The sequence below is a fragment of the Rissa tridactyla genome, chromosome 3 (genome assembly GCF_028500815.1).
Source record: "Rissa tridactyla isolate bRisTri1 chromosome 3, bRisTri1.patW.cur.20221130, whole genome shotgun sequence".
Lineage (NCBI taxonomy): Eukaryota > Metazoa > Chordata > Aves > Charadriiformes > Laridae > Rissa > Rissa tridactyla.
This window is the reverse complement of record NC_071468.1, coordinates 39,864,402-39,886,448: the sequence shown is the minus strand read 5'-3', so window position 1 is coordinate 39,886,448 and position 22,047 is coordinate 39,864,402. Positions and strand designations below refer to the sequence as shown.

General features: G+C 38.3%; 1 protein-coding gene across 4 annotated transcripts in view; it reads right to left on the bottom strand.

The window, feature by feature from the left end:
- SMYD3 (SET and MYND domain containing 3) overlaps positions 1 to 22,047 on the bottom strand; it is a 416,877-nt gene that overhangs the window by 366,974 nt on the left and 27,856 nt on the right. For 3 of the 4 annotated variants that reach the window (XM_054194390.1, XM_054194392.1, XM_054194391.1), the window contains exon 2: positions 1,269 to 1,332. In XM_054194390.1, the coding sequence (XP_054050365.1) occupies positions 1,269 to 1,332 (64 nt within the window). Of the gene's footprint in view, positions 1 to 1,268; positions 1,333 to 6,972; positions 7,066 to 22,047 lie in introns of those variants that run through there. The other variant, XM_054194393.1, reaches the window with a different exon arrangement.

Below are 22,047 nucleotides of genomic sequence, written 5' to 3'. Positions count from 1 at the left end.
TGTTGCACACATTTGCCATACAATGAATCAAAATGACATATCTTCCTCATTTCCCTCTCCATATGTTTTAATCCCCAAATGGAGGGGTTTCTGGCATGTTGAGAACTCTGCAGATTATACTAAGGCAGAATTGTTTATAAAAACACAATATGTGAAAAGATCATTTGAATGTCAAGGACTTAACTTAAAATGTTAAATTCATATACATTTAATAGAGTATCACTACTGGTCTGTTTTGACCATTAGTTAGTTTTCTGTTTGTCTCTATCTAGACCAAAAAAACCAAACCACCACCCCAAACCAGAAATCGCAATGCAAATCTAAGAGGAATCATTTAAAAATTTAAGGGTTCTGTAAGGCGAACCTCAGGGTTCGAATCTCAGGTGCCTTGTTCTCTGCTGTGTTAGACTTTACACAGTCATGTACCCTTGCACATCCACTCAGTACCAAGTCCTGCCAACTTATGTGCACATGCTTAAGTGACAAGAGAAGTCAAATGTAAAAGCTAAGGTTTTAGGTTTGAACACCTTTAAGAAGTGTTTCATAGGACAGAATCACAGGATAATTCAGGTTGGAAGGGATCTATGGAGATCTCTAGTTGCAAAGCAGGGTTAGCTCTGGGGTCAGAGCTAGCTCAGAACTTCATCCAGTGGGCTTGAAACCCTCAAAGCACGTAGATGACAAAAAACACCCTGGCCAGCCTCTTCGACCTTTTGATGAAACAGCTTTTTATTATACCCCACATGAACCTCTCTTCTTTCAGCTTAAGTCTGTTGTCCCTTGTCCTCCTGCCATGCGAAGAGCCTGGCTCCATCTTCTTGAAAACTTCCTCAGAGATGCAGTTTTGCCCAAGGCCATCTCTGCACATTCCTGACTCTTATTTCCTCTTAAAAATAATGGAATATGTTTTTTGCCATGATAAAAATTACTCTTGAAATATGAATTCTTTCAGTGCGAAATTTACTTAATGTCTTCAGTCTACAGCCAGCAGAACTGAAGAATTTTTCCTCCCCCTCTGCCCAAGCACAGCCAAACACCACACTTTTCAGCTTAGTTTTGTCTCTTGCACTGATTATGATCTTGTATTTGTAACTATAAAAATACTCAAATAAAAGAAGGCAGCACGTTTACACGCTCTGTCCATAACTACAAATAAGAAATTGCATTGTGGAGGTATGACAGTGCCCAAAATGCATGGAGAACCGTAAATAAAAATATTCAAATGCCTATTTTCTTCAACCCTTTACAGTTGTTATTTTTCATCTTACCTGACAAGATTTACCACAGTATTTAGCAACTTTGCACTGAGAGCATCTGTGCAGATGTTCATTCCTGTTTAGAAAAGAAAGAAAATCAATTATAAATACAAATAGAACTTTGTATTTATCCTTCTTACATAACTAGCAATTTTTAAATATTTCAAGGCAAGAAAAATATGTGAAAAACGAGTAGTCTAAAATGCACTGTTACACAAGAAGAAATTGTGCACGGTTATGTTCAAAGCTATATTCACAATCCTCTATGTGACTCAGCACCTCTGGGGCCACTTTGGATCAGCAGTAAAGATATCAAATGGGCTTTTTTTGACATATAGCTATAACCCTGAGGAGTTAGATTTTGTAGATAACATCATCATTAGAGCTGTGCAATACAACTACTTAATCTATTTATCATCTGTCTTGAGTCTTGTCTTAAGCAAGCGTCACTATCTGTCTTAAGCAAGACCTTGTTGTGAACCTGGAATTGTGACATCAAATTATACCTTTTATAACAGAGTCTGAAGTTGACACGTCAGCAGAAATTTCTATTCTAAGAAAATATTTCTGACTGGCAGACAGTAAGACCAAAATAAAAATTCTTTCAGGGGAAGAAGAGGGGGAAGAATAAAAATCCAGTGAAAGCTGTAAGGATAACTACCAGAGCTATACATCACAATCTAAAGGTTAAAAGCACCTCCTGACTCTAGTACCATTTTCTGATGCTGCCTTAGTACACAGTTAAATGAGTTAAGAAAATATCACTGAAGTTTTTTAACTTTTTATACACTAAAGAATTATTAAATGTGAAAGCACACACAGCAAATCTTACACCTCAAATATGTTAGTTCAAATAAAGAGATTTACTTCAGATGAGTAGAAATAAGACATAGATTTTGAGGCTTCCCTCCCCTCTTATTTTCCTGTAGAAAATACTGAATATGTTACATTATTCTGGTAATACTGGGAAGTTTTCACTTTGATTTCTTAATGCAAAGCTACTTACATGCTTTACAGGCATTCATTAGGCTGGGAAAACAGTATATGCTTTTTTTGTTGTTGTTAAAACTGAAGGCAGGACAGTTACATTACAAAAACAACAAATTAACTAGACTGTATGGATGGCATAATCCTTATTATTTCCCCTCAGGCTTCCTCCTGGCCATCCCTCTGCCCTTAACCAAGCACAGCGCCTGACTGAGCACCACTGTTACCTTGCGAGCTGCACACAGCTCAGTTACACCCACGAAACTGTCACCATGAGCTACTCCTCAGTATTCCCTTCTCCATCCTTCTGCAAGGAGGGAGGTATGTGTCAGTCATGCCACTCTCTCCCTCAAAAGGCAATTTTAGTAATGTAATCTTTGCGTTGCTATAGTGCTTTACATTTAGCTGCCTTGAATCTTATTATACAGATTAATTCAGCCTTCCCATTTAATTGGGAGATAACTAAGCATTTAACACAGCCCATTTTGAACTGAAAAGGCAAGTTTAAATGACCAGATGAAGGATCTTTCTCTGCAAGATTCCCGGTGTCTGTACATGGGTCCTAGATGTTCTCTTTTCACTCACACTCCCAACTGATGCAACTAAAACAAAGTGTAATTCTCTGTCTCTGCTAACACCAAAACTCCTCTGCCGTTGTCATTAATCTAGAGGCTGCATACCAAATACTCAGATTCCCAGTTCAACTGCTTTATGACATGACCTTTCTTCTTTTACTTACATCACTCAGTTGTCCCCAAATTTTAATTTCTACAGGTGACTTTAAAATGGTAGAACACTCTCCAAAGGCCACATCCAAAAAAGACAGCACCAACGTGCCCACAAACTTCAATCTAGAACTTCTGGTTGATGAATTTAGCCCACTGATTGCAGCCGTGACACCAAACTATCATGAGTAGGGGCAGAACACCAGAAATACCACGGAGCATCCTCTAGCACAAACCAACCTCTCCCTCCCCTCAAGTCCCACAAATGGAAAAGGTATTTTGCTGCTATATCGAAGTAATGCTATGTTTGAATTATTAAAAATAACAGTTTATGCACTATCTTAGACCTGTAAACTTAAAAGGGAGTTTAGATAGCTGCATTGGTCAAAGATTAGGAGAGCATTATGTACAGATCACTATAATCAAGTAACAATCTTTTTTCATTTCTACTGCATAAAAAAATCAATATTTTTGTTGCACAATATTTTGTAGGCATTCCTAATAACTACCAGAGAAAAATAAATAAGAAATATTTCAGATATAAACACATGTTTTGCTAGTGCCACCTTTACCTTCCTACCTGCAAAGCCAGTCCTGGAGACTGAAAAAAACTAGCAACTGTTGGATTCCTATAAATAAAATCTTTACTTTTGTACACGCACAATAGGCTTTTTATTTTAAGGTGCAATGCCTGAGGGTGATTAAGAGTTAGAAACAAGTGTGAAATCTTCATTTTGCCAGCTGGGGAGAGCTGCTTCATTTTCAAGGTTGAACAATGACACAACTTTAGCCAGCCTATGATAGAGGAGCACATATTTCTCATTCTAGATTAGAAGCTCACGTCAGAATACTTTTGTGAAGAAAAACGCTTCAGTGGAATAACTACTGTAGAAAAAAAAAAAACAACAAAAAAACCCACAAAAATCAAAACACACACACACACACACACCCACCCCCCCCCAAAAAAAAAACCCCAAAAACCAAAACCCAAAAGAAATGTTGTTTGGACCTGCTCATTGATTTGAATGTCAGAAGCAGCGGTAAGCAGCAAAACATTCTTATCACTGCAGGCAACATTACCACTAAAAATCGGCCTGCCGATCTAGAACAAAAAGAAAAAGCCAAGCACACAGAACTTTGGTTTGCTGTTCAGCTCCCCACATGCATGGCTACAGCCCTCGAGAGGGTCACTCTGCAGCATGTCCCTGTTGTTCTTTACAAGTCTGTTTTACATGGCTGTACAGAATCACAGAGAGAGGTCACGAAGGAGCTTTCGTCCTCTCTGTTTCTAGCTACTTCCTGCGTATTCAGTATTCTACACCCATGCTAGCAGCCTCTACAAATTTCTCTTCATTATATAGTACTATCTGAATGACTAAGTGCTCACCCTCCTGAAAAATGACTGAGCAAAACCGTTTTGAAGGCAAACTTTTTTTGTTCTAAATGCTGTTCATCAAAACACAGTAATGAGTTAGTACTCTGATAACAGAGCATTTGCAACTTTAGTCCCATACACATTAAAGTACCAAAAAGTTTCAGCAGCAACAAGTAAAACACAGATTCCCAGAGCAGAGTAATTATAACTTTCGGGAGCCAGAATTTAAATGAATGAATGACCATAACTATCAGAGAAGTCTCTCCTACAGATTTCGCATTCTTCCATCAGATGACTAGATCCAACAATCTTAATATAGTGCAAGCATATCTTGCCATGGTATACCTCTTGGTATTTTCTCAAGAGATGCCAGGATTTACTGGAATCATTGTTGTTAAATCACCAACACATATTCATTCTTTCTTTTGTAAAGCAATTAGTGGACCTGTTGCCACAAAGCACCAAAACTCCTTCAGCACCCACCGAAGTTTCAGTACTTTACAGGATTATTTCCTTTGTATTCTTCGTCCCTAAGGGTTAGCGATGCTGCAGTAATGCATACACACACAAAAATCTAAGGACCATCACTCAAAACTTGGATTTTTGCCAAACTGACACTAGCAGTCAGATTATTTGAATACGGTGACTCCCTGCTGGCACCGTATAATGAATGAACTATCCATTCATCTTTTGGGCTTTCTTTGAATGACAAGCAGATGTAGAATGCCTGCATAGTAAAGCTACTGGTGAAGTCATTGCTTCTTCTTCCAATCCTCTCCTCCCTCTTAGACTAAAAAAAAAAACCTCCTTGAGATTTACAGCATCTATGCCATGCTACATGACATTTTAAATATAAACTGGCATGGTCTAAAACATTTAATCTGAATATAAAGAATTCAAGAATAAGATTCATATATTCATATATACAGGATTTGGGTATTTTAGAACATTTTAAAAAGTGAGCAATTTTCCTAGTTTATTCCTGTCCTTCTCAATATTTTATTAACATTATAGGCTTTATTGAAACAAATTTAAAGTCACTGTCAAGTACTCCCATGCATTTCTCATTACCCGTAAACATCATCTGGAGATAGTATCAGGTTACTCACAAGGTATCTACTGCACCTTGCCTAATGTGACTAATTTCATGGATGAGAAAATGCACAGAACTTGATCTAATGCATTCAGTAATACTTTAACATCTGAAAAAGTTTCTGCCACAATAGAAAAGGAATGAAAGATGCATCAATTGAAAATAAATTATTACTTTTCCAATACAGCTTCAACAAGATCTTCCAAATAATTACAACCCCATATGAAGCTCAAGGGAGGATCTTAGCCTGTACTAAAAAAATCCACAAGAATAAAGTAAGCAGAGGTCGTCAGTTGTCCTTTAGCGTGGCGTTACAGTCAGGTGAAGAACCTTTACCCAGAGGAATTTGGATATTACTAAATTTTTTCATCACTATCGTCTACAAACACTACTCACAGAACAAGCTCTCACAATGTGTACTGAGCAGGTAAAAAAATAAACCTAAATATATGGTGGATGGGGGAAGTCCCAAGCGATTGATATGGACAGGAGAGGAAAACCTATGAGATAGGGAAAAAACTACTAAGACTAGAAGCCCACACACACCCTCCCCAGCAAAATAACTTTGTTTCTTTTTTCTTTTTTAAAATGCCTTTTTGTTAAAGGTATGAGAAGACCACAGCACTGGAAGGAAGGCCTAACAACGAGCAGTGAGGCAGCCGGGTCTATGGAACGCTGCTCCCAAGTATAAGTGCCAGCACGGGAGACAGCTTGAAAACGCATGGCTAAAATCCTAAGAAGAATGTGCCAAGTCCAAATCACAGAGTGAAGAGGTTGACAAGGGTTTGCCTGGACTGTCAGGTCCTATGAGAGCCCCACCCACACTCTCACAACACGTGCCCTTTACAAAATACATGTTTACCAGGTAAGGGCCTAATATAATTTAAAAAAAAAAAAAAAAGAGAAAACAACAAAAAAACCCCAAACCACACAACTAAACCCAAGCAAATAAAATTAGACTACTTAATTTATAATGAAAATGCATCTACGCTTCTCTGCTGATTGCAGGCACTTGACTTTCAGCCCTACTCACAAGATAAGTGTCAGATATAACAGAACATTTGATTACCAGACTGCACTCAACACTCCTTCCTATCCAGTTTATTCACACTTCTGCTTCTGCCACAGCTTGCAGGACAAAAGGGCAATCTCACACAAATCCCCTACTGCATTTTTGTTGTTGATACTGTTTTTCAGTTAATAATCCAGCCCCATAATACATGTAACAAAAGAGCGGCTCTTTCAGACGCATGTCACGTTGAACTAATTTCCTGAACAAATTCTTAGACCTTTGCAATTCAGTCAAACATGTCAAGTGCATAAAGTCTACTTGGATTTTCTCGTGTGTGTGCATTTCAGACCTGTCACAAAGTGAAAGCAGTCAATACCCACAATAAGCAAACATGTCATTCACCGTTTTACTAATATGCTTCTGTCTTCTAATAATAAAACATAAAGATATGAATAACAAACAGCCATTTTAAATTTGGTAGATCTGAGAGCAGAGGGGTTATATCAAATGCATTTACAACTCACTTTTCTCGCCTCTCTCCCAACAGAAGAATAATGCAGTGTGGCAGCACAGTTCATCCCCAGCTGTTACCCTGCTGCTGACCCATGTGGGCACCAGTACTGCAGGTGGGGGAGGAGGCGGGGGGGGGGGGCTGCCTGCAGTTGGCACATCAACATGCCTCCAGCAATTTCAGGCTTAAATAGATTAATTTCAGTCACACAGTACTTTCATTCCACTGAACTTGGGATTTTGATCAAAGAAAAGCCAAATAACTGAGGAAGACTAAGATTATATTTCACAATATGAAAAGGTCGTATCTATAACTTAGAAACATGTAAAAAAGCTACATGTAATATTTTTAAACACTCATATCTGGAACATGTGGTTACAATCCAATGAAGCCAAGTATAACAAAACATCCCATCTTTCACATTTCCCTATAAAAATGATAAATGCATGGTTCATTAATCTGCTGTATGTCCAAGTATTTTTTCTTTGACCTATAAGTCAATGTTCCACAAAAAGAAAGTTGTTACTCTAAAATATCATACTGCTGTAAATATTTACATCCTGCTAGTATTACCTCCTGGATCACATGGATCTATGATTTTCAGTGAAATATAAACCCCTCTGACCCTCTCAGAGAGGAACATCTTCATCAGCTTTTTTCTTTCTTAGCTCCTTTCCCTTCTTGACCTTATATTTTTAGGATACGCATTTTTTTAGAGGTCTTGCAATGCTTATTTACTTGCTTTTCTGCTTCCAAATATAAACAGTTACACCCCAAAAGTCCATTCATTCCCTATGGAACACATTTGGAAAGTGGTGAACAAAAAATAAAATATTGCAGGCAATAAACTTAGACAGACATAGCAATACAGCTGGACTCAAAATAAGTTGTGGTGCATTTTGTCTTGTAGATTTAGAATAGGGTAAGGATGATGTACATCGAGTTAACCCCTTATTTTCACCTGCTTAGCCTTTATGTTCAAATCACACCCAAATTAAGATATAAATGAGGTGACTGGAACAGGTTAGTCAGTGACTGGAACAGGATAGTCAGTTCTGCTTACTTATAAGCTGAAGAACCCACAAAGCTAGAAAACAGCAGTGAAACACAGGAAAAAAAAATGTGTTTCTGTCAGATAGCAGAGAGGGCTGATGACAAAGAGAAACAGATTCACGCATATACTAGCACATAGCCCAGATAAACATCTTGTTGCCCCTTTACTCAGGTGTAATCAGATATTGTGAGGTCTTGCAAGATACCCGAAGCGTTCTTGTCATGTACTGGATGCTCATAAAATCCCACTGAAGACTTTTGTATTAGAAGAATGTGAAAATGATCTTAACAACAGTAACTCTGCTTCCTGCCACCAGCCAGCCCTCCAGAGCAGGATGGCTTTTTGCTGTACTCGTTCCTTTTGGGATACACTTTAAATACACTTTCTCTCAGACAAAAGCATTTCTGATACTGAGTCTAATCTTCACCTCTTAGAAATACAGACTATTCCTGACAGTACCACTGTTTACTCTCCTAAACCATTCTACACAATTGTGAGGCACTGGAGAAATCTGAAGATCACTTTTAGCAGACCTATAAACACCTGTAATAAATTTACAAATAGCTGCCTAACCAGTTCTCTTTCAGTCTAGATGGATGAACAGTCTTTTAAATTACCCTTAACACACACCTTCCAACCTTTTTTTTTTTAAACATATATTTTTCTTCAAATCTTGCATATTTCATCAGTTCTTTTCCTGGCATTTTGTTATCTCCAGCCTCGCAGGCATTTTGGTTTTCTTGCCACTGTTCACATTTTTTCCCTAATTTTTCTCTGTGTTTCAACAATTTTCCTGTTTGGGAATCTCTTTCCCCTTTTCTAGGTTACAAGGCCTTGGTTTTTGGTTGGAGAAGTCTCACTTTGTTCCCCATCGTCACCAAAAGGTTTTTATCTCCCAATAGTTTCTGTCCAAGAATGAAACAAAACATGGCTTGGAAATACCTGGAAAGAATGCACTTTTATTTATAAAGCACAGTGCCAAATACCCTTACTGAATGATGATTTTTCATTTTACACTCCTTACAGCAATTTTCACTTCACATCAGGGTGATAACATTCATGCACCTTGATCTGAGAATATTTTACAAAGTTTCCTCCTATCAAGTGCTTAAAATAAAAACTGTTACATCACATCTCTTACTTCTCTGTCCAATAGATTTTGGATGTCAATACAGAAGGGATGTCTTCCCTTCTGTCTCCCTCCTTTACAAATCACCAAAAGGTGAATTTCATGGGTCCCACTCTAAATCTTAATTTTTGAGATATTCACCAATAAGAATGAAGGTATTTCATATTAGAAGTGGGACAGCAATGCTACATAGAAATTATTCAGAAAATGCAGAATATACATATTTTTAATGTTTACTATTGACTTCAATAAGGCAGTTAAAGGAAAATTGTTATTTTCATTACAGCTGCTTTGCACTATTAGTGATGGACAGCAAGACTGTCGAGCAGGACTAAGCACATAATAGCTAAAAGTTGAAGTTAAACCACAAAACTGCCCAAAAGTCTATCTGTAATGCCAGACTGACTGAAAGAATCTCACTATAAAAAAAGTAGTCACTAAAATTTTCGCATCTGAAACCATAAAGTCCTAGAGCTGAAAGATTTATTGGAGCCTCCATCTCGTTCTCCAAGATCTTTGTAAGGTTCCTCCATGCTTCAGTTAATACGTTTGTACTGAAACTCCTGCAAATGTCCCCAAACTCAGCTTCAACCACTGCGGGCAGATTGGCCTACAGGAAAGCACAGGCAATGCACAGTGCTGCTCAAGAAAGCAGTAAGCACCCAGGCATCTAACAGGGCAAAGGTCCACATTGCTTCATGGCACTACTCAAATGTCAGAAAGCAAATGAGGTTACACAAGTCAATAAGCTGTCCCATAGCTATGTGTGCAATGAAGACACAAGTTACTTTCAAGGCCTCTGCTAAGTATTCCACTGTAACGAGCACAGAAATACCAAAGCTGAACTGCGTGGTAATATTTGTTCACCTCTTGCTTGCTTCTGCCCCCACTTCGTTTGGCGTCAGTGCCCCTATAGAAGCAGGTCAAGGTCCCGAACCCATTCCTTGCTCAATACTCTAAGAGAGTCACAGCCACTGTGGAGCTGGCCAAGATACTACAGCTACTGATCTGAGAAAGACTCTGCAGGACTGGAGTCTTTCCACTCCAAAATAAACAGCCCAAGGAAAGCCATAAATCAGTTTCACATCACCTAATACTTACTCTCTGTACTTTGGTGACATCTGATGGCTAAAAACGTAATAGATGTTTCTTCAATTTCAAAGATTAGCCATCCAAGTTTCCCTTTTCCACTTAGTAGAGACGCAAAAAAAGTCAAAAGAAATGCCTCTATAACTATAGCAATACTATGTATTTTCAGAAAAAAAGGTCATTATAATTGAACAGCTGAGAGCACTAGTGTTAATTTACCTCAGTCCACTTCCCACCCATTATGCATATCAATTAGTAAGCAAGCAAAACCTATACACCCTGCATGGTTTACAAATCTGTCCATTTCCAACAGAAAGGTCTTTAAAAATAAATTGGCCCAATTCAGAATTGTATTTTAGAACCCTATGTCATCCCTAGCTTCAGAACAAGCTTTCCTGTTGAAGAATTTATGTTTGACCTGGAAGGGATCTAACCCTGGGAGCAACCCTGAAAGTTTCAGTAGTATTAACATGCCCGAAGATATGCACATGCTTAGGCATGCCTGCAAACAGCAGCCCTCTCTCATAAACTAGTTCCATTTTTAGTACAGCTTTGTTTCTAACTGTAGTCAAAACCTTCATAAAAGGCACTTATTCCAACTAATGAAGTGTCCGAATAATTCGGTGTCTCACAGAAACTGCTCCTTATTTTACAGGGGGAGTACAGATAATACTTGCAAAAAATTTTTTGAACAAAATTCTGTTGGAAGTGTTAAAATGGAGATAAAATGTGGGTAGCTTTCAGAATTTAAATAACGCTTGAACTAATTTTGTTCAATCCTAAATTTTTAATAAAAGATCCCATGTATTTTTACATGAAGCCTTCTCCATTTCTAGCTCAGTTTATCACGCAATATTAACATGAGAATAAACCAAGTACCTTTTAACACTCTGAAGCTATTATTTTCATTAATAGAATCAATTTCTTAATTAAGTGTGGCGGTGCGCTCTCCCCTTTTCCCCTTTTCCCCCGCCAGCTCCTGCTCAAGCCACGGCCATCAGTGGGAGCTGTTATGAGTTGCCCTTGAACTGTGGGAGATGGCTGGCAACATAGCCAAAACACTGTCTGGAGTGGGAACCTAGGTGTCTTGTTCCCATGCGAATATGACTATAGGTCCATTATCTTACTCCATAAATAGCGGACAGCCCAAGAGCCCTTTGAGCTCTCCTGCACGGCAGCGGGCTGCACGACAGGACCTCCCCTTGAGTGGGGACGCTCGCTTAAGGTTCTTCTCCTCGAGGTTGAGAGATTCCTTGCCACAACAGATTCTTGGTAAGTGACTAATAGCATGCTAAACTTTGAAATCTTAGCTAAGTGATATAAGGATTGATTGCGCATATATAATCCTTTAGACATAACCCGTTGACCAGGTCTGGGACTAGGATTGGATCCAGCCGCACCTAGACTCCTGAGACAGAGTTTAGAAAGCAAGGGGGTCCTTTCTGAACCTCGTGACTCAACGGGAGGGTCTCCCTGAGAGCTTCTCTGACCCTGGCCTCTATGCAGTAAATAATCAAGTGTACTCTGGCATCAAATCTCGTAAAACACTGTCGCATTCACTACTAACTTTGTTAAATCACTGTTTTATGTTAATAAACATTTCACTACTCTCTTACAAGTGAAGTTATTCACTCCGCCCGCGACATTAAGTCTGGGAATTTCAAGATGCAATGTGCTTCCTCACACTTAGCTACCGGTTCCCATTTTTTTCTTACAACAACATTCCATAGACAATGTTGAAAGAAGGAGGAGCTGCCAAGCTATAATATCAGTCATAAAATGAGAGATTGTCATCTACCTTCCTGCTGCCTTGTCCAAATCACTACGCATCAGTGCACACATTTTCATTTCAAAAATTGCCACTGGTATTGAAGAAACTTCAAAGAGTCATAGACACTGCAAGGAGGTTTAAACTAATATGGAGAATCACAAATTGACATGGATTGGCCGGACTGGCCATGGATTTTGCACAATTATCCAGTTAAAATTGTTTTTTGTGTTCCAGAAAATACTACTTTTACATCACTATAAGTCTTCAGTTAAATCTCATTTTCTCCATGGCCAAGAAATGTGGGCCTTTAATCATCATACTGTAGCTTCAGCAATGGGTGATGAGTGAAATCAGATTATTTGTTCTAGTTCAACAACCATGGAATGAGACTTTGCAGAGCACGCGACAAGAAAATGAGAAATATGTTATTCCTTATTTGCAAAGGAAGAAAGCGAAGGTTTATTGTGATGGGCAAACACTGGGAGAGAGATAGAGTTTTTGTTAATGTATGTCAGTGCTGATATGGCTTACAGATATCAGCAGAAGTTAAATAATCAACAGCAATGCTCCGCTTTGCAGAATAAAAGAAATGCCAGCAGTACATGTTTGAAAAACATGAGCCTCTGGTAATTTCTAAAGTCAACCATGGCCCAAATCAATGAACTGAAAAAGTGTGTGGGAAGGAATGATCCATCACAATCACACTGTTTTGTAAAAGTTTCACTTCCATGAAGATTGCAAAATAAAAAAAGACTTCAAGTGTGAGCATATACATGTACATCTGTATATATTTTTATACATATATACAACATGTCTTGGCTTTCTTACTCCTAATTCTGAATGTTTCATCTCGTATTTGCTACTTCCTCCTACGTCTCATGAAAACATGACACACTAATTCATCACCCTTTCTCAATATCCACCACCATCCCTGAAGTAACACAATGAAACTCAAAGAGGTCCCCCACCAGCTTGAGCACCAACCCCCTTCGACAGCTCTGCTGCCACACACACAAGTGGCTCGTCCATATTAGAAAGGCTGGTACAGAATGATCTACATAAACCCTCCATTTAGCTTATTTTACTGCTTGAATGCTGGTCTCCAGTCAAACTGAAGCCTCTGATTGCTTTCACACAGATAATTAGGACAGCTAAAAGAACGCAAGTCTCACCTACATTTTAAGCTGAATGTAAGAACTCAACATGAAAAGACTCCACATCTCCTTTTGGTGGACTCTTCAAAACCTGAACACACTGTCTGAAAAAGAGATCTTCTACTTCTCAGTAAACACAGCTAAGGGAATGCAGCTGTCATCTACAAAAACTAGTTCTACTATTAGAATACTTGTCTGAAGGAAAAAAAAAAAAACCACAACAAACAAACCCCAAAAAAACCACCACACACAACACACCACACTCTTTTGCATTTGTAAGTGCTGCTCATGGAAATCACCTCTGCTAATACAAAACAAAAATGATAAAAACATTCCAACACGGGAAAGCCAAAAATAATAACAAAAAGGTGAAGAATACCTTTAACTCACCACAATGCAGCTACCTATTACCATGGCAAAAATTCAGCTTTGGAGGAGGTGAGATTTCTTGACAACTGGTGACTACAGACCATGGAACAGAATTCCCATTAGCCAAGGAACCACTCAGATTTCAAATCCGAAATCTTACCGCTAGACAACTGATATTGTTTGGGGTTATTAAGTGACATGTAGTATATTTTCTACTGGTGTGATGGCTTCCACACTGAACAGGTTATGTTTAAAGAACTGTCAATTAGAAAAATTACACATTTCATTTAATCTGTGTTCTTAATAGAAATAATTCTTGTTTTCTTCTTAAAAGCAGATTGAATTTACAATCTGCTACTACATAGGTATTTCAGTTGTTCTACAACAACCTCACTCAGGGTGAGTAGTGGCATCCCCTCAGCTGGGCACTGGTGTTAACGAAGTCAGGCTGAGTACATGCTGTTTATGTGACAATTAACCAAAATTTGGTTAACTTCACATCAGTAACCCCAAGATTTTGTAGAAATTCTTCACAACAGATGCAAGCTTTTCAGGTTTTGTGAACGTTTCTATTTATGCTATATTTTGTGCTGTGATTCTGCGAGATGTTTCCAAACTAAGCCACTTTAAATTGGGAGAATGTACAGAAGACACTGATAACAGAATAATTTGCTGATTCAGGACCATGTGTTTGCACTTCATGTAAAGCTACTTTTTCATCCAATTTGATAAAAAGTTCCCAGCATGATACTAGGTCGTTGCACTGCTAAAGAGGAGGCCTTCTGTGGGAGACAGAAAACCAAAGCTCTGACCACTGCGCTCATTTAAATAAATAAATATGTACATACACATATATATACACACACACAAGTTCAGGTTTTTGTTTCGGTTTTTTTGGCCAAAAAACAAAACCAAAACCGAAATATAATAAGCTAAGGACTGATGGATCAATCCCCCCAAAACACAAACACAATGTTTTTGAACTATTTTTCTGCATTCCTCATCCTGAACTATGGGTTAGGTGAACAGCAGCAGTGTCTCACCCCATAAGAGAGAGCAGAAATTCCTTAACCTACCTGACTGGGAAACTGCAAGATTCGTATTTGTAAAGACTTTTAAAATACTTGGGTGGAAATCCGGATTGGGGCATGTTTGGTATTAATCGTTCTTGCAAAACTCATGAACCTTGAAAATGTCCGTGAACGTTTCAAGCTAAAATACAGAGTGAGCTTCCAAGACTAATTTGTGTTGGCAATGTTCAAGACAGAATTACAAACAGATGTTCTAGGTCTGTCTGAAAAACTAAGGGATTTGGGGATAAAAGTCTTCTGAACGATTAATGATGTTGCCAAAATAAATAAATATGCAGTCGTCTGCTAAAACTAAATATATATAAACACATAACTCCAAACCAAAGTATATATCCTGTGAAAATACCAAACAGATTAACATAAACTAAGCAGTGCCAAGACAGTTGTTTTAGGACACTAAAAGAACATGCTACAACACTCTTTTAGAGTGAATCAATGGTACCACCACATATTAAAAAAAAAAAAAAAAAAAAAAAAAAGATGGGGGGGAGAACCAGAGACTTGGACTCCAAAATAATTAAGAATGAATGACTTCAAAATCAGACCCTTAGCTAAGGATAAAAAACAGAGAACAGATTACCAATTTAGTAACACTTTTATACGGCCTTAGAAGGTGCTTTTATTTTCACAGGGACATTGACTTTGAAAAGTAGGATTTTTTTAAAAAAATAAAGTAAGAGGAAATGCAAATATTTTAGAATGCTGGCAAGAAAAAATAAATCCTAAATGCAGCACATCATTACATTTAATTTGTGAAGTATTAAAATAACATATTAAGTGTACCCTAAACTAATTGCAAACAGACAAATTGGCAGGATAAGGCATCCTACCATCCTATAGTGTTTATAATGCTTAACTGGAATTCTTATAAAGACATAAACCAAAAAGCAGCTTAAGTCAATTTTGCAGTGGAATTGTGTATTTTTAAAGAGGAGTTACTCATTCTTGGATCTCTTTTACTCTTACAATTTGCTCATTCTGCGTAATTACTAAGAAATACTTTCACAGCTATGACTTGAAGAAACCAATTAAGTTCCCAAATACTTATTTGATTCAGAGTTAAAACTGTTCAAGCACGTTTTCCACGATGACAAAAATTCTGTTTATGAAAGCATACTTAGGATGTATGCATCCAAAACATTTACACGTTAGCATCTTCTAGTGGAAAACATGTTTGTTGGATGAGCAGACAGCTGCAGGTAAAAATACTGGATAAAGGCAACTAAGTAAATGAAAGGAAGAAACCCACAAGTTTCTGGGAATGAGAACCAGTGTTTTCTCTAGTGATGAATTCTGAGTTCAGAAGACAAAACTTCCATAGTAGAGTACGACCACCTTGCTCAGCGATGGCCTTCTCTTGTACCACTGAAGTCCTTGACAAAGTTTTCACTAACTACACTAGTGCAGGATGAAGACAGTAGTAGAAAAACAAGTTGCACAATTGAGTCTGTTTCCTCCAGCAAGGGCTGCTCTCCCCTGACCAGTGCAAGAGTCCATTAGCATTGACACCAAAATCATCATCTCTGGGCTTCAGGTCAGACCAGAGTAGATCAACTGTGCACTAATGCACTGCAAAAAACACTGCCTGATGATGTTAGCTGGGGCAAACAAGGGGCATTTATGAGCTGCAGCCCCTTGTGCTATGACCCAACTGAAACCTGCAATCAACCCAACAAGTTTAATGCTTCAGGCAGCTGCGGTAGTCTCCAGACAGTCATTCTGCAGCACAGACACACATTCAGACCTATATTTTATAACAAAAACAACCCAAAGCCTTAATTTGGGAAAAAAAACTCTTCCAGAAAAGCTTCAGCACTAATGGAATGCTGTTTTAGTGATCACTATCCATAAATTAACCATCTACACAATGATAGCCAGGAAGTAGTCCATCCTCCAAACTTAAGACTCACAGATGTGTTTGTCAATAACTACTAATGCTACAAGCATGTCTTTGATTCAGGGACTGGGAAAACAAAGGAAAAGAGAAAAAGCAGGTATAGATTAGACGAGCCTAAGAAAGGGAGCTTTATGAAGATTTTCAATTCAAATTAAGAAACAAACTTTGTGGGGACCATTCTTGGGACTCCTTGTAACTCCAAGGAGAAAGCAGCACATAGCTGTGGGAAGATGCTTACACCACAACTCAGCATAGGAGATCTCAGAACCATAAAACCAGTTAGATTGTGCAAAACCTCTGGAAGTCACCTCATCCCACTTCCTGCCCAGAGCAGGCCTGACTTCAGAGGGTGGTAAGGTGTAACACAATCAAATGTTCTGTTTAAATGTGTTACTGAAAATGCTACAATCATCAGCTCCGCTGGTCGTGCTGTACATTTATATATCCATTCTTCTGTAATGAGTCCAATCAATTTATTTGTACCGGTGAACAGCTACCAACATGAGTTGGGTCACCAATTCCTTTTGGTGACATCCAGGAGCCACTGACACTCAAATTGCCATCACTGTGATCCAGCAGCAAGTATAGAGAATCAAGGGTGAGTACAGAGGAACAGAGCAGGTCAAGACTTGTGAGAGCTACTAGAAGAGGTCATTATTTAGCATCAATAAGCATGGGTCATATACATCACCTGAAAATCCAGTTCTTTTAAACTATCTGAAGACTCAATAAAGGAACACTGTATCAAGTATACACCACACTTTTTCATTCTATGGTGTCTTTACACAAAACAAAAGAAAGAAATCTTTTGCTAAAAAAACCAAAAAAAACCCAAAAACCAAGCAAAAAATTAACACAACAAAAAAAACCCAAATCAACACAGAAGCACAAGAAAAAAGCCCTTAATATATCCACACATTCAAGAACTGTATTGTCAGGAACAGATAGAAGAAGAGGTAGCTAACAGCTCATTATAAAAAAAACCAACCTAATCAATTAGCATTTTAAAAAAATAATCATTCAGTATCTATATATAGCAGAGATTATGTAGTTTTTTGTTATAAAGCCAGGAAGCTTACTACATTTAGAACACAAACTCAAAATGCTTGCAATAACCCACCGGGTATAAAACTTAATAAATGTTAACAACAGATCCATTACCTAGCATTCAATAACTACACAAATACTGTTAAAAAAAAAAAAAAAGGCAGTTCTTCATTTGCTGAAATGATTTAGCAAGTCCATCTGAAAGAGGATGGGATATCCACATAACTTTTTGAGTTTGTGACAGAGATTCCTCTATCCATCATACCAAAAGGAAAGGAAAGATTAAACAAAGTTAATAGATACAGAATATCCATGATTGACTTCTGTATTTCACTACACACACAATATCCAGTGATCACTGAGCTGTTGGAAAGTTTGTATGAATCAATGCTTTCATCCTGTTCAACCAAACTATGAAGGCAAATTATAATTATACAAATCCTCACTGCAGTACATAATGCTAAGACAGTATCTGTTTACAATAACAAGCAGAGGGCAAGCGTATCCTTAACTATAGAGGCTCAAATGTAAGTGACAGCTTAAATACAAGATGCAACCTCAAAACCTACATTCTCACATTAAAAGTTGTATTTTCCAATACAATATTTGCAATTATGCAAGACAGCATTCTGCCCAAATACTCCTCCTCTCACTTTGAGAGGAGGGGAAATTCTTTATTTTCTCCCCTGCAGCTGATTGCTTGTAGGTTTGATTCTTCTAGATGTCAGGGTTTCCACACACTGAGCAAACGAACCTCTAAACAAACAGGTATAAATGAATTTCACTCATTTCATTGTTTTGAGTTCTGTGCAACTGGTTATTTTCCACAAACCTGGAAGAGGCATTAGATCAGTGTCATGAATTCTTGAAAAATTTTAAGTACTGCGGCATTGGTGTCAATTCTGAACTCACAGTAACAGTAGGAGTTTAACTTTTATTTGTTTGGACAGCAACGAAACAGAGAAGGAAATAAGAAACAAGGTAGAAATGCCAAGCAAACTGCAAGGAACGAGGTAAAGCTGACAGGAAAACCATGCAACCTTTGAACATCCAAGCTCAGAAGAACCCAGGGGCAGTGACTGAAGGGAAGAGCCACAGCAGTTGGATGTGCCCATCCTGGCAGCACACCAGCACTCACAGAGAAAGGAACCTGTCCGGCCTTGGAGCAACAGCACTGGCAGCCCTCTGCCTTTCCACCACTCTTTAACCTGCAAATACCAGAAGAAATGCACCAGCAGCACACATGGACACACGCACCCTGCTCGCTCAGGCCATGTTGCCTGTCCCATTTCCACAGGAGCAATTCAGTGCCCCCCAGATTTCTCTTGCAACCATTACTGCCACAAAATCCCTTTATGTGCCTGAGGCTACAATGAGCTCCAACACCAACAGTATCACCAAGCCCTGCCAGTGGCACGGGCATTACACAGGAGGCAGCTAGACTAAATTTCATGCTACACAGGGAATCACTTTAGAGTAAGACAAATATAGCTATCCTGTGAAGATTTGAAACTTAATAGAAGACGAACTCTAGAATAAACACTTGTAAGTCACTCACAGATAGTCTTTTTAGGCATTTTATCTCGTCTCATTTGTATGTTATCCCACTATGTACTTTAATAAAATTTGGCAAGAAAATCTTCCAGCAAAATAACAGTTGAGCTGTATTTGCATGCCCCGCAGGAGTCACACAAAGACCAATGCTCTCACTAATGTATACAAATGACTGCCTGAAGGTTGCACAGATGCTCCACCGTGCATCCACAGTGATGATGTGGTCATTTTGAAAAGCCCTTTCCCAATCTGTTACAGAATACCTTTTTCTAGTTTCCTGACCTGGGGAATAAGCTTCACCATCAAATGGCTTACTGATAATTGCCTCATGTTCAATCTGTTATGAATAAAATGCATGATACTTCTGCCTCACTTGGAGGAACAGTTGCACATAAAGCAGTTGGAGAACTGACAGTAGCATTTAGGTAGATGATAAACACAGCAATTTAATACACTTTAGAGCTTGCACTTCATTTCTTCTACACAAGTCATGTGGCTCTTAACAGCTGATAAATTTTCCCCTCCAACATGGCTCCAACCATACTGCCTGTGAGCACTAATTATGAAGTAATCAATGTTAGCCCATACTGTTTGCTAAATGGTTTACAAAGAATGAATAATAAAAGCCTACTACAAATGGAAACAGATTACCTTATTATCATAGATTCTGGGTCTGTGTTCAACCATTTGCTATCAAAGATAGGAAGAATTAATCCACAGTAAAATGTCTCTGCTCTCTTTGGTCAAATAGAAGCGAGAACTGGACACTTACTGCTTATGCATACAGGGTTGAATGCAAGAGTTGTCAAAGATAACCTTGATCTAACAGCCAGATGACTAATAATCATAAACAGTATAAAGACAATTTAAAAATTAAGATCACAGGGATACAGGATTGTTTCACGTATCACTGCAATTTCCACATTATTCCATTTGCATACAGTGATTTACCATAACCCACGAGCCAAAAGTATCCCCTATAACACCACAGGGAAGCAGAAATACCAGTACCCGCTATGCACTTTAACAGGGTTTGCCTGAGTTACCAATACCAATAACCCCTTGTCCTATGCCCTCAGCTCTTAGAAGCCTGGATCTCACCTGTCTGTGCTTCAAGAGCCACAAACATAAGGCCAGGAAGATTTTTAAGCCTCTTTAAACTAGATGAACTTGTTTCAAAGAAAAACAAGAAAGATTATGCCATGGATTTCACACATTTGTTATACTGCACATCGTCATTCGATTTTTCAGATACTCTGCCACTCTTTATCTTAAAACTAGTGGGGGAAAGAAAAAAAAAATACAGTCTCTTCAAACAGCCCTGGTAGATACAATGAGACCTTTACTGCTTCCTACACTGCTCATTTCAATGCTGTGTTCATTACTACATCTGGCGATACCATTTAAGTAGCACTGGGTATCAAAAAGCTTTAAAGGAGGTGCCATGAAACGGACAGGCTCAGAGATGTCCCACAGCAAGTCAGAGCAAAGGAGACAGATGTGAAGAGGCACCAACTTGCACAGAGGTCACAGCTCAAAGCTACCGGCATCTCTGTAACAAAGGGGACAGGCATGCAGAAAGGAAAGAGGGCAGGAGTACCATCCTGGCGCAGCAAAATATCAACAGCCCTGTTGTGTCCACTCAATGAACAAGCAGAAACTGATCTCAGGCAAAAGCACTGAACTCCACCAGTGCAGTTTTGAAAGGGTGGCTGGCTTTTTGTTTTGCCCAGAATTATGACAACTTTCCCATCTGCCTGTGCACTCTCACATAACCCAGTGTTTGCAGGCAAGGTCCTCCTCAGGGGCAGGACTCAGAAGCACTGCTCTCAGGTGGGAGAAGGATGGTTCAGCTGCTTTAACTACGAAACAGGTTTTCCTGACAGTCTGTTTTTATTCTGCAGAGGTTTGTTTTCACTTTGATCATCTTTGATATTTCTTTTTTCCTTTTAGTTGCCTTCAAATGTATGGGTAGATTTGGATTCCACAGAAACTGATGATGAGTCAACAACTGCAGGTGATAAAGCCCAAATTTTTGGAAAAAAAAAAGTTGATAACATTACTATCTTGTAGAGGATAGGAATGATTTGCAACTAAACTGAGCACTGAATGCAACTAAATTAAGTATGCAGCTGCTATATAAAAACTGCCTCCGAATAATTACATTCGTTCTCCAAAAAGAAGAGAAAAGACTGTTTGAACATATATCCGGATGTGGAAGTGACTGAAGTTACTTTGTTTCAATATTCAATATTTTAACGTATATGCATACCAGACTCTCTCAAATATTTACCATCCAACCATTCTTGGCCAGAAATACTTTATATATGTAAAAGCTATAAAAATGATTTAAATGGCAATTTGATAAAGTTTACATTTAAAATGGTGCAAATTTCTAGTTTTCCTGCCTATTTACCCATGTAAACATGAGACAGACAAGATAACATTGGCTCAAAACACAAACACTGAATGAGGTAAGACACATTGTCATCACGATTGTAAATTCAGAGTGAATGGGTTCAACGGGAGTTGTACTGTATGCAATAAAAGGTATGTGCTATATTCCCTTTTTGCTATAAGGATTGTTACAACAGTAATATTCTAGTCAGGAAAGTATCATCATTTGTAAATAATATTTGCAGGCATAAATAGCTAAGGCAAATAGCCCCAAAATAAATTGGCAATTATTTTTAAGTCTTAAGAAATTTTCAAGCAGTATTACTTAATGCTGTGCCTGCTGATTACAAACCAATTTATTTTTTTTTCCTCTGTTTACCAAAAATGGGTCAGTCATTGGGTAATTTTTGTTCAAAAAGAAACTCATCCACACAGACATGAATATGCATGTTCTATTCTTTCTCAGAAATTTTTCCTCCTTTTTCTAGGGGCCATGTGGCAGCAGCCCAGCCCACTGATTAAAACAAAGATTTAAA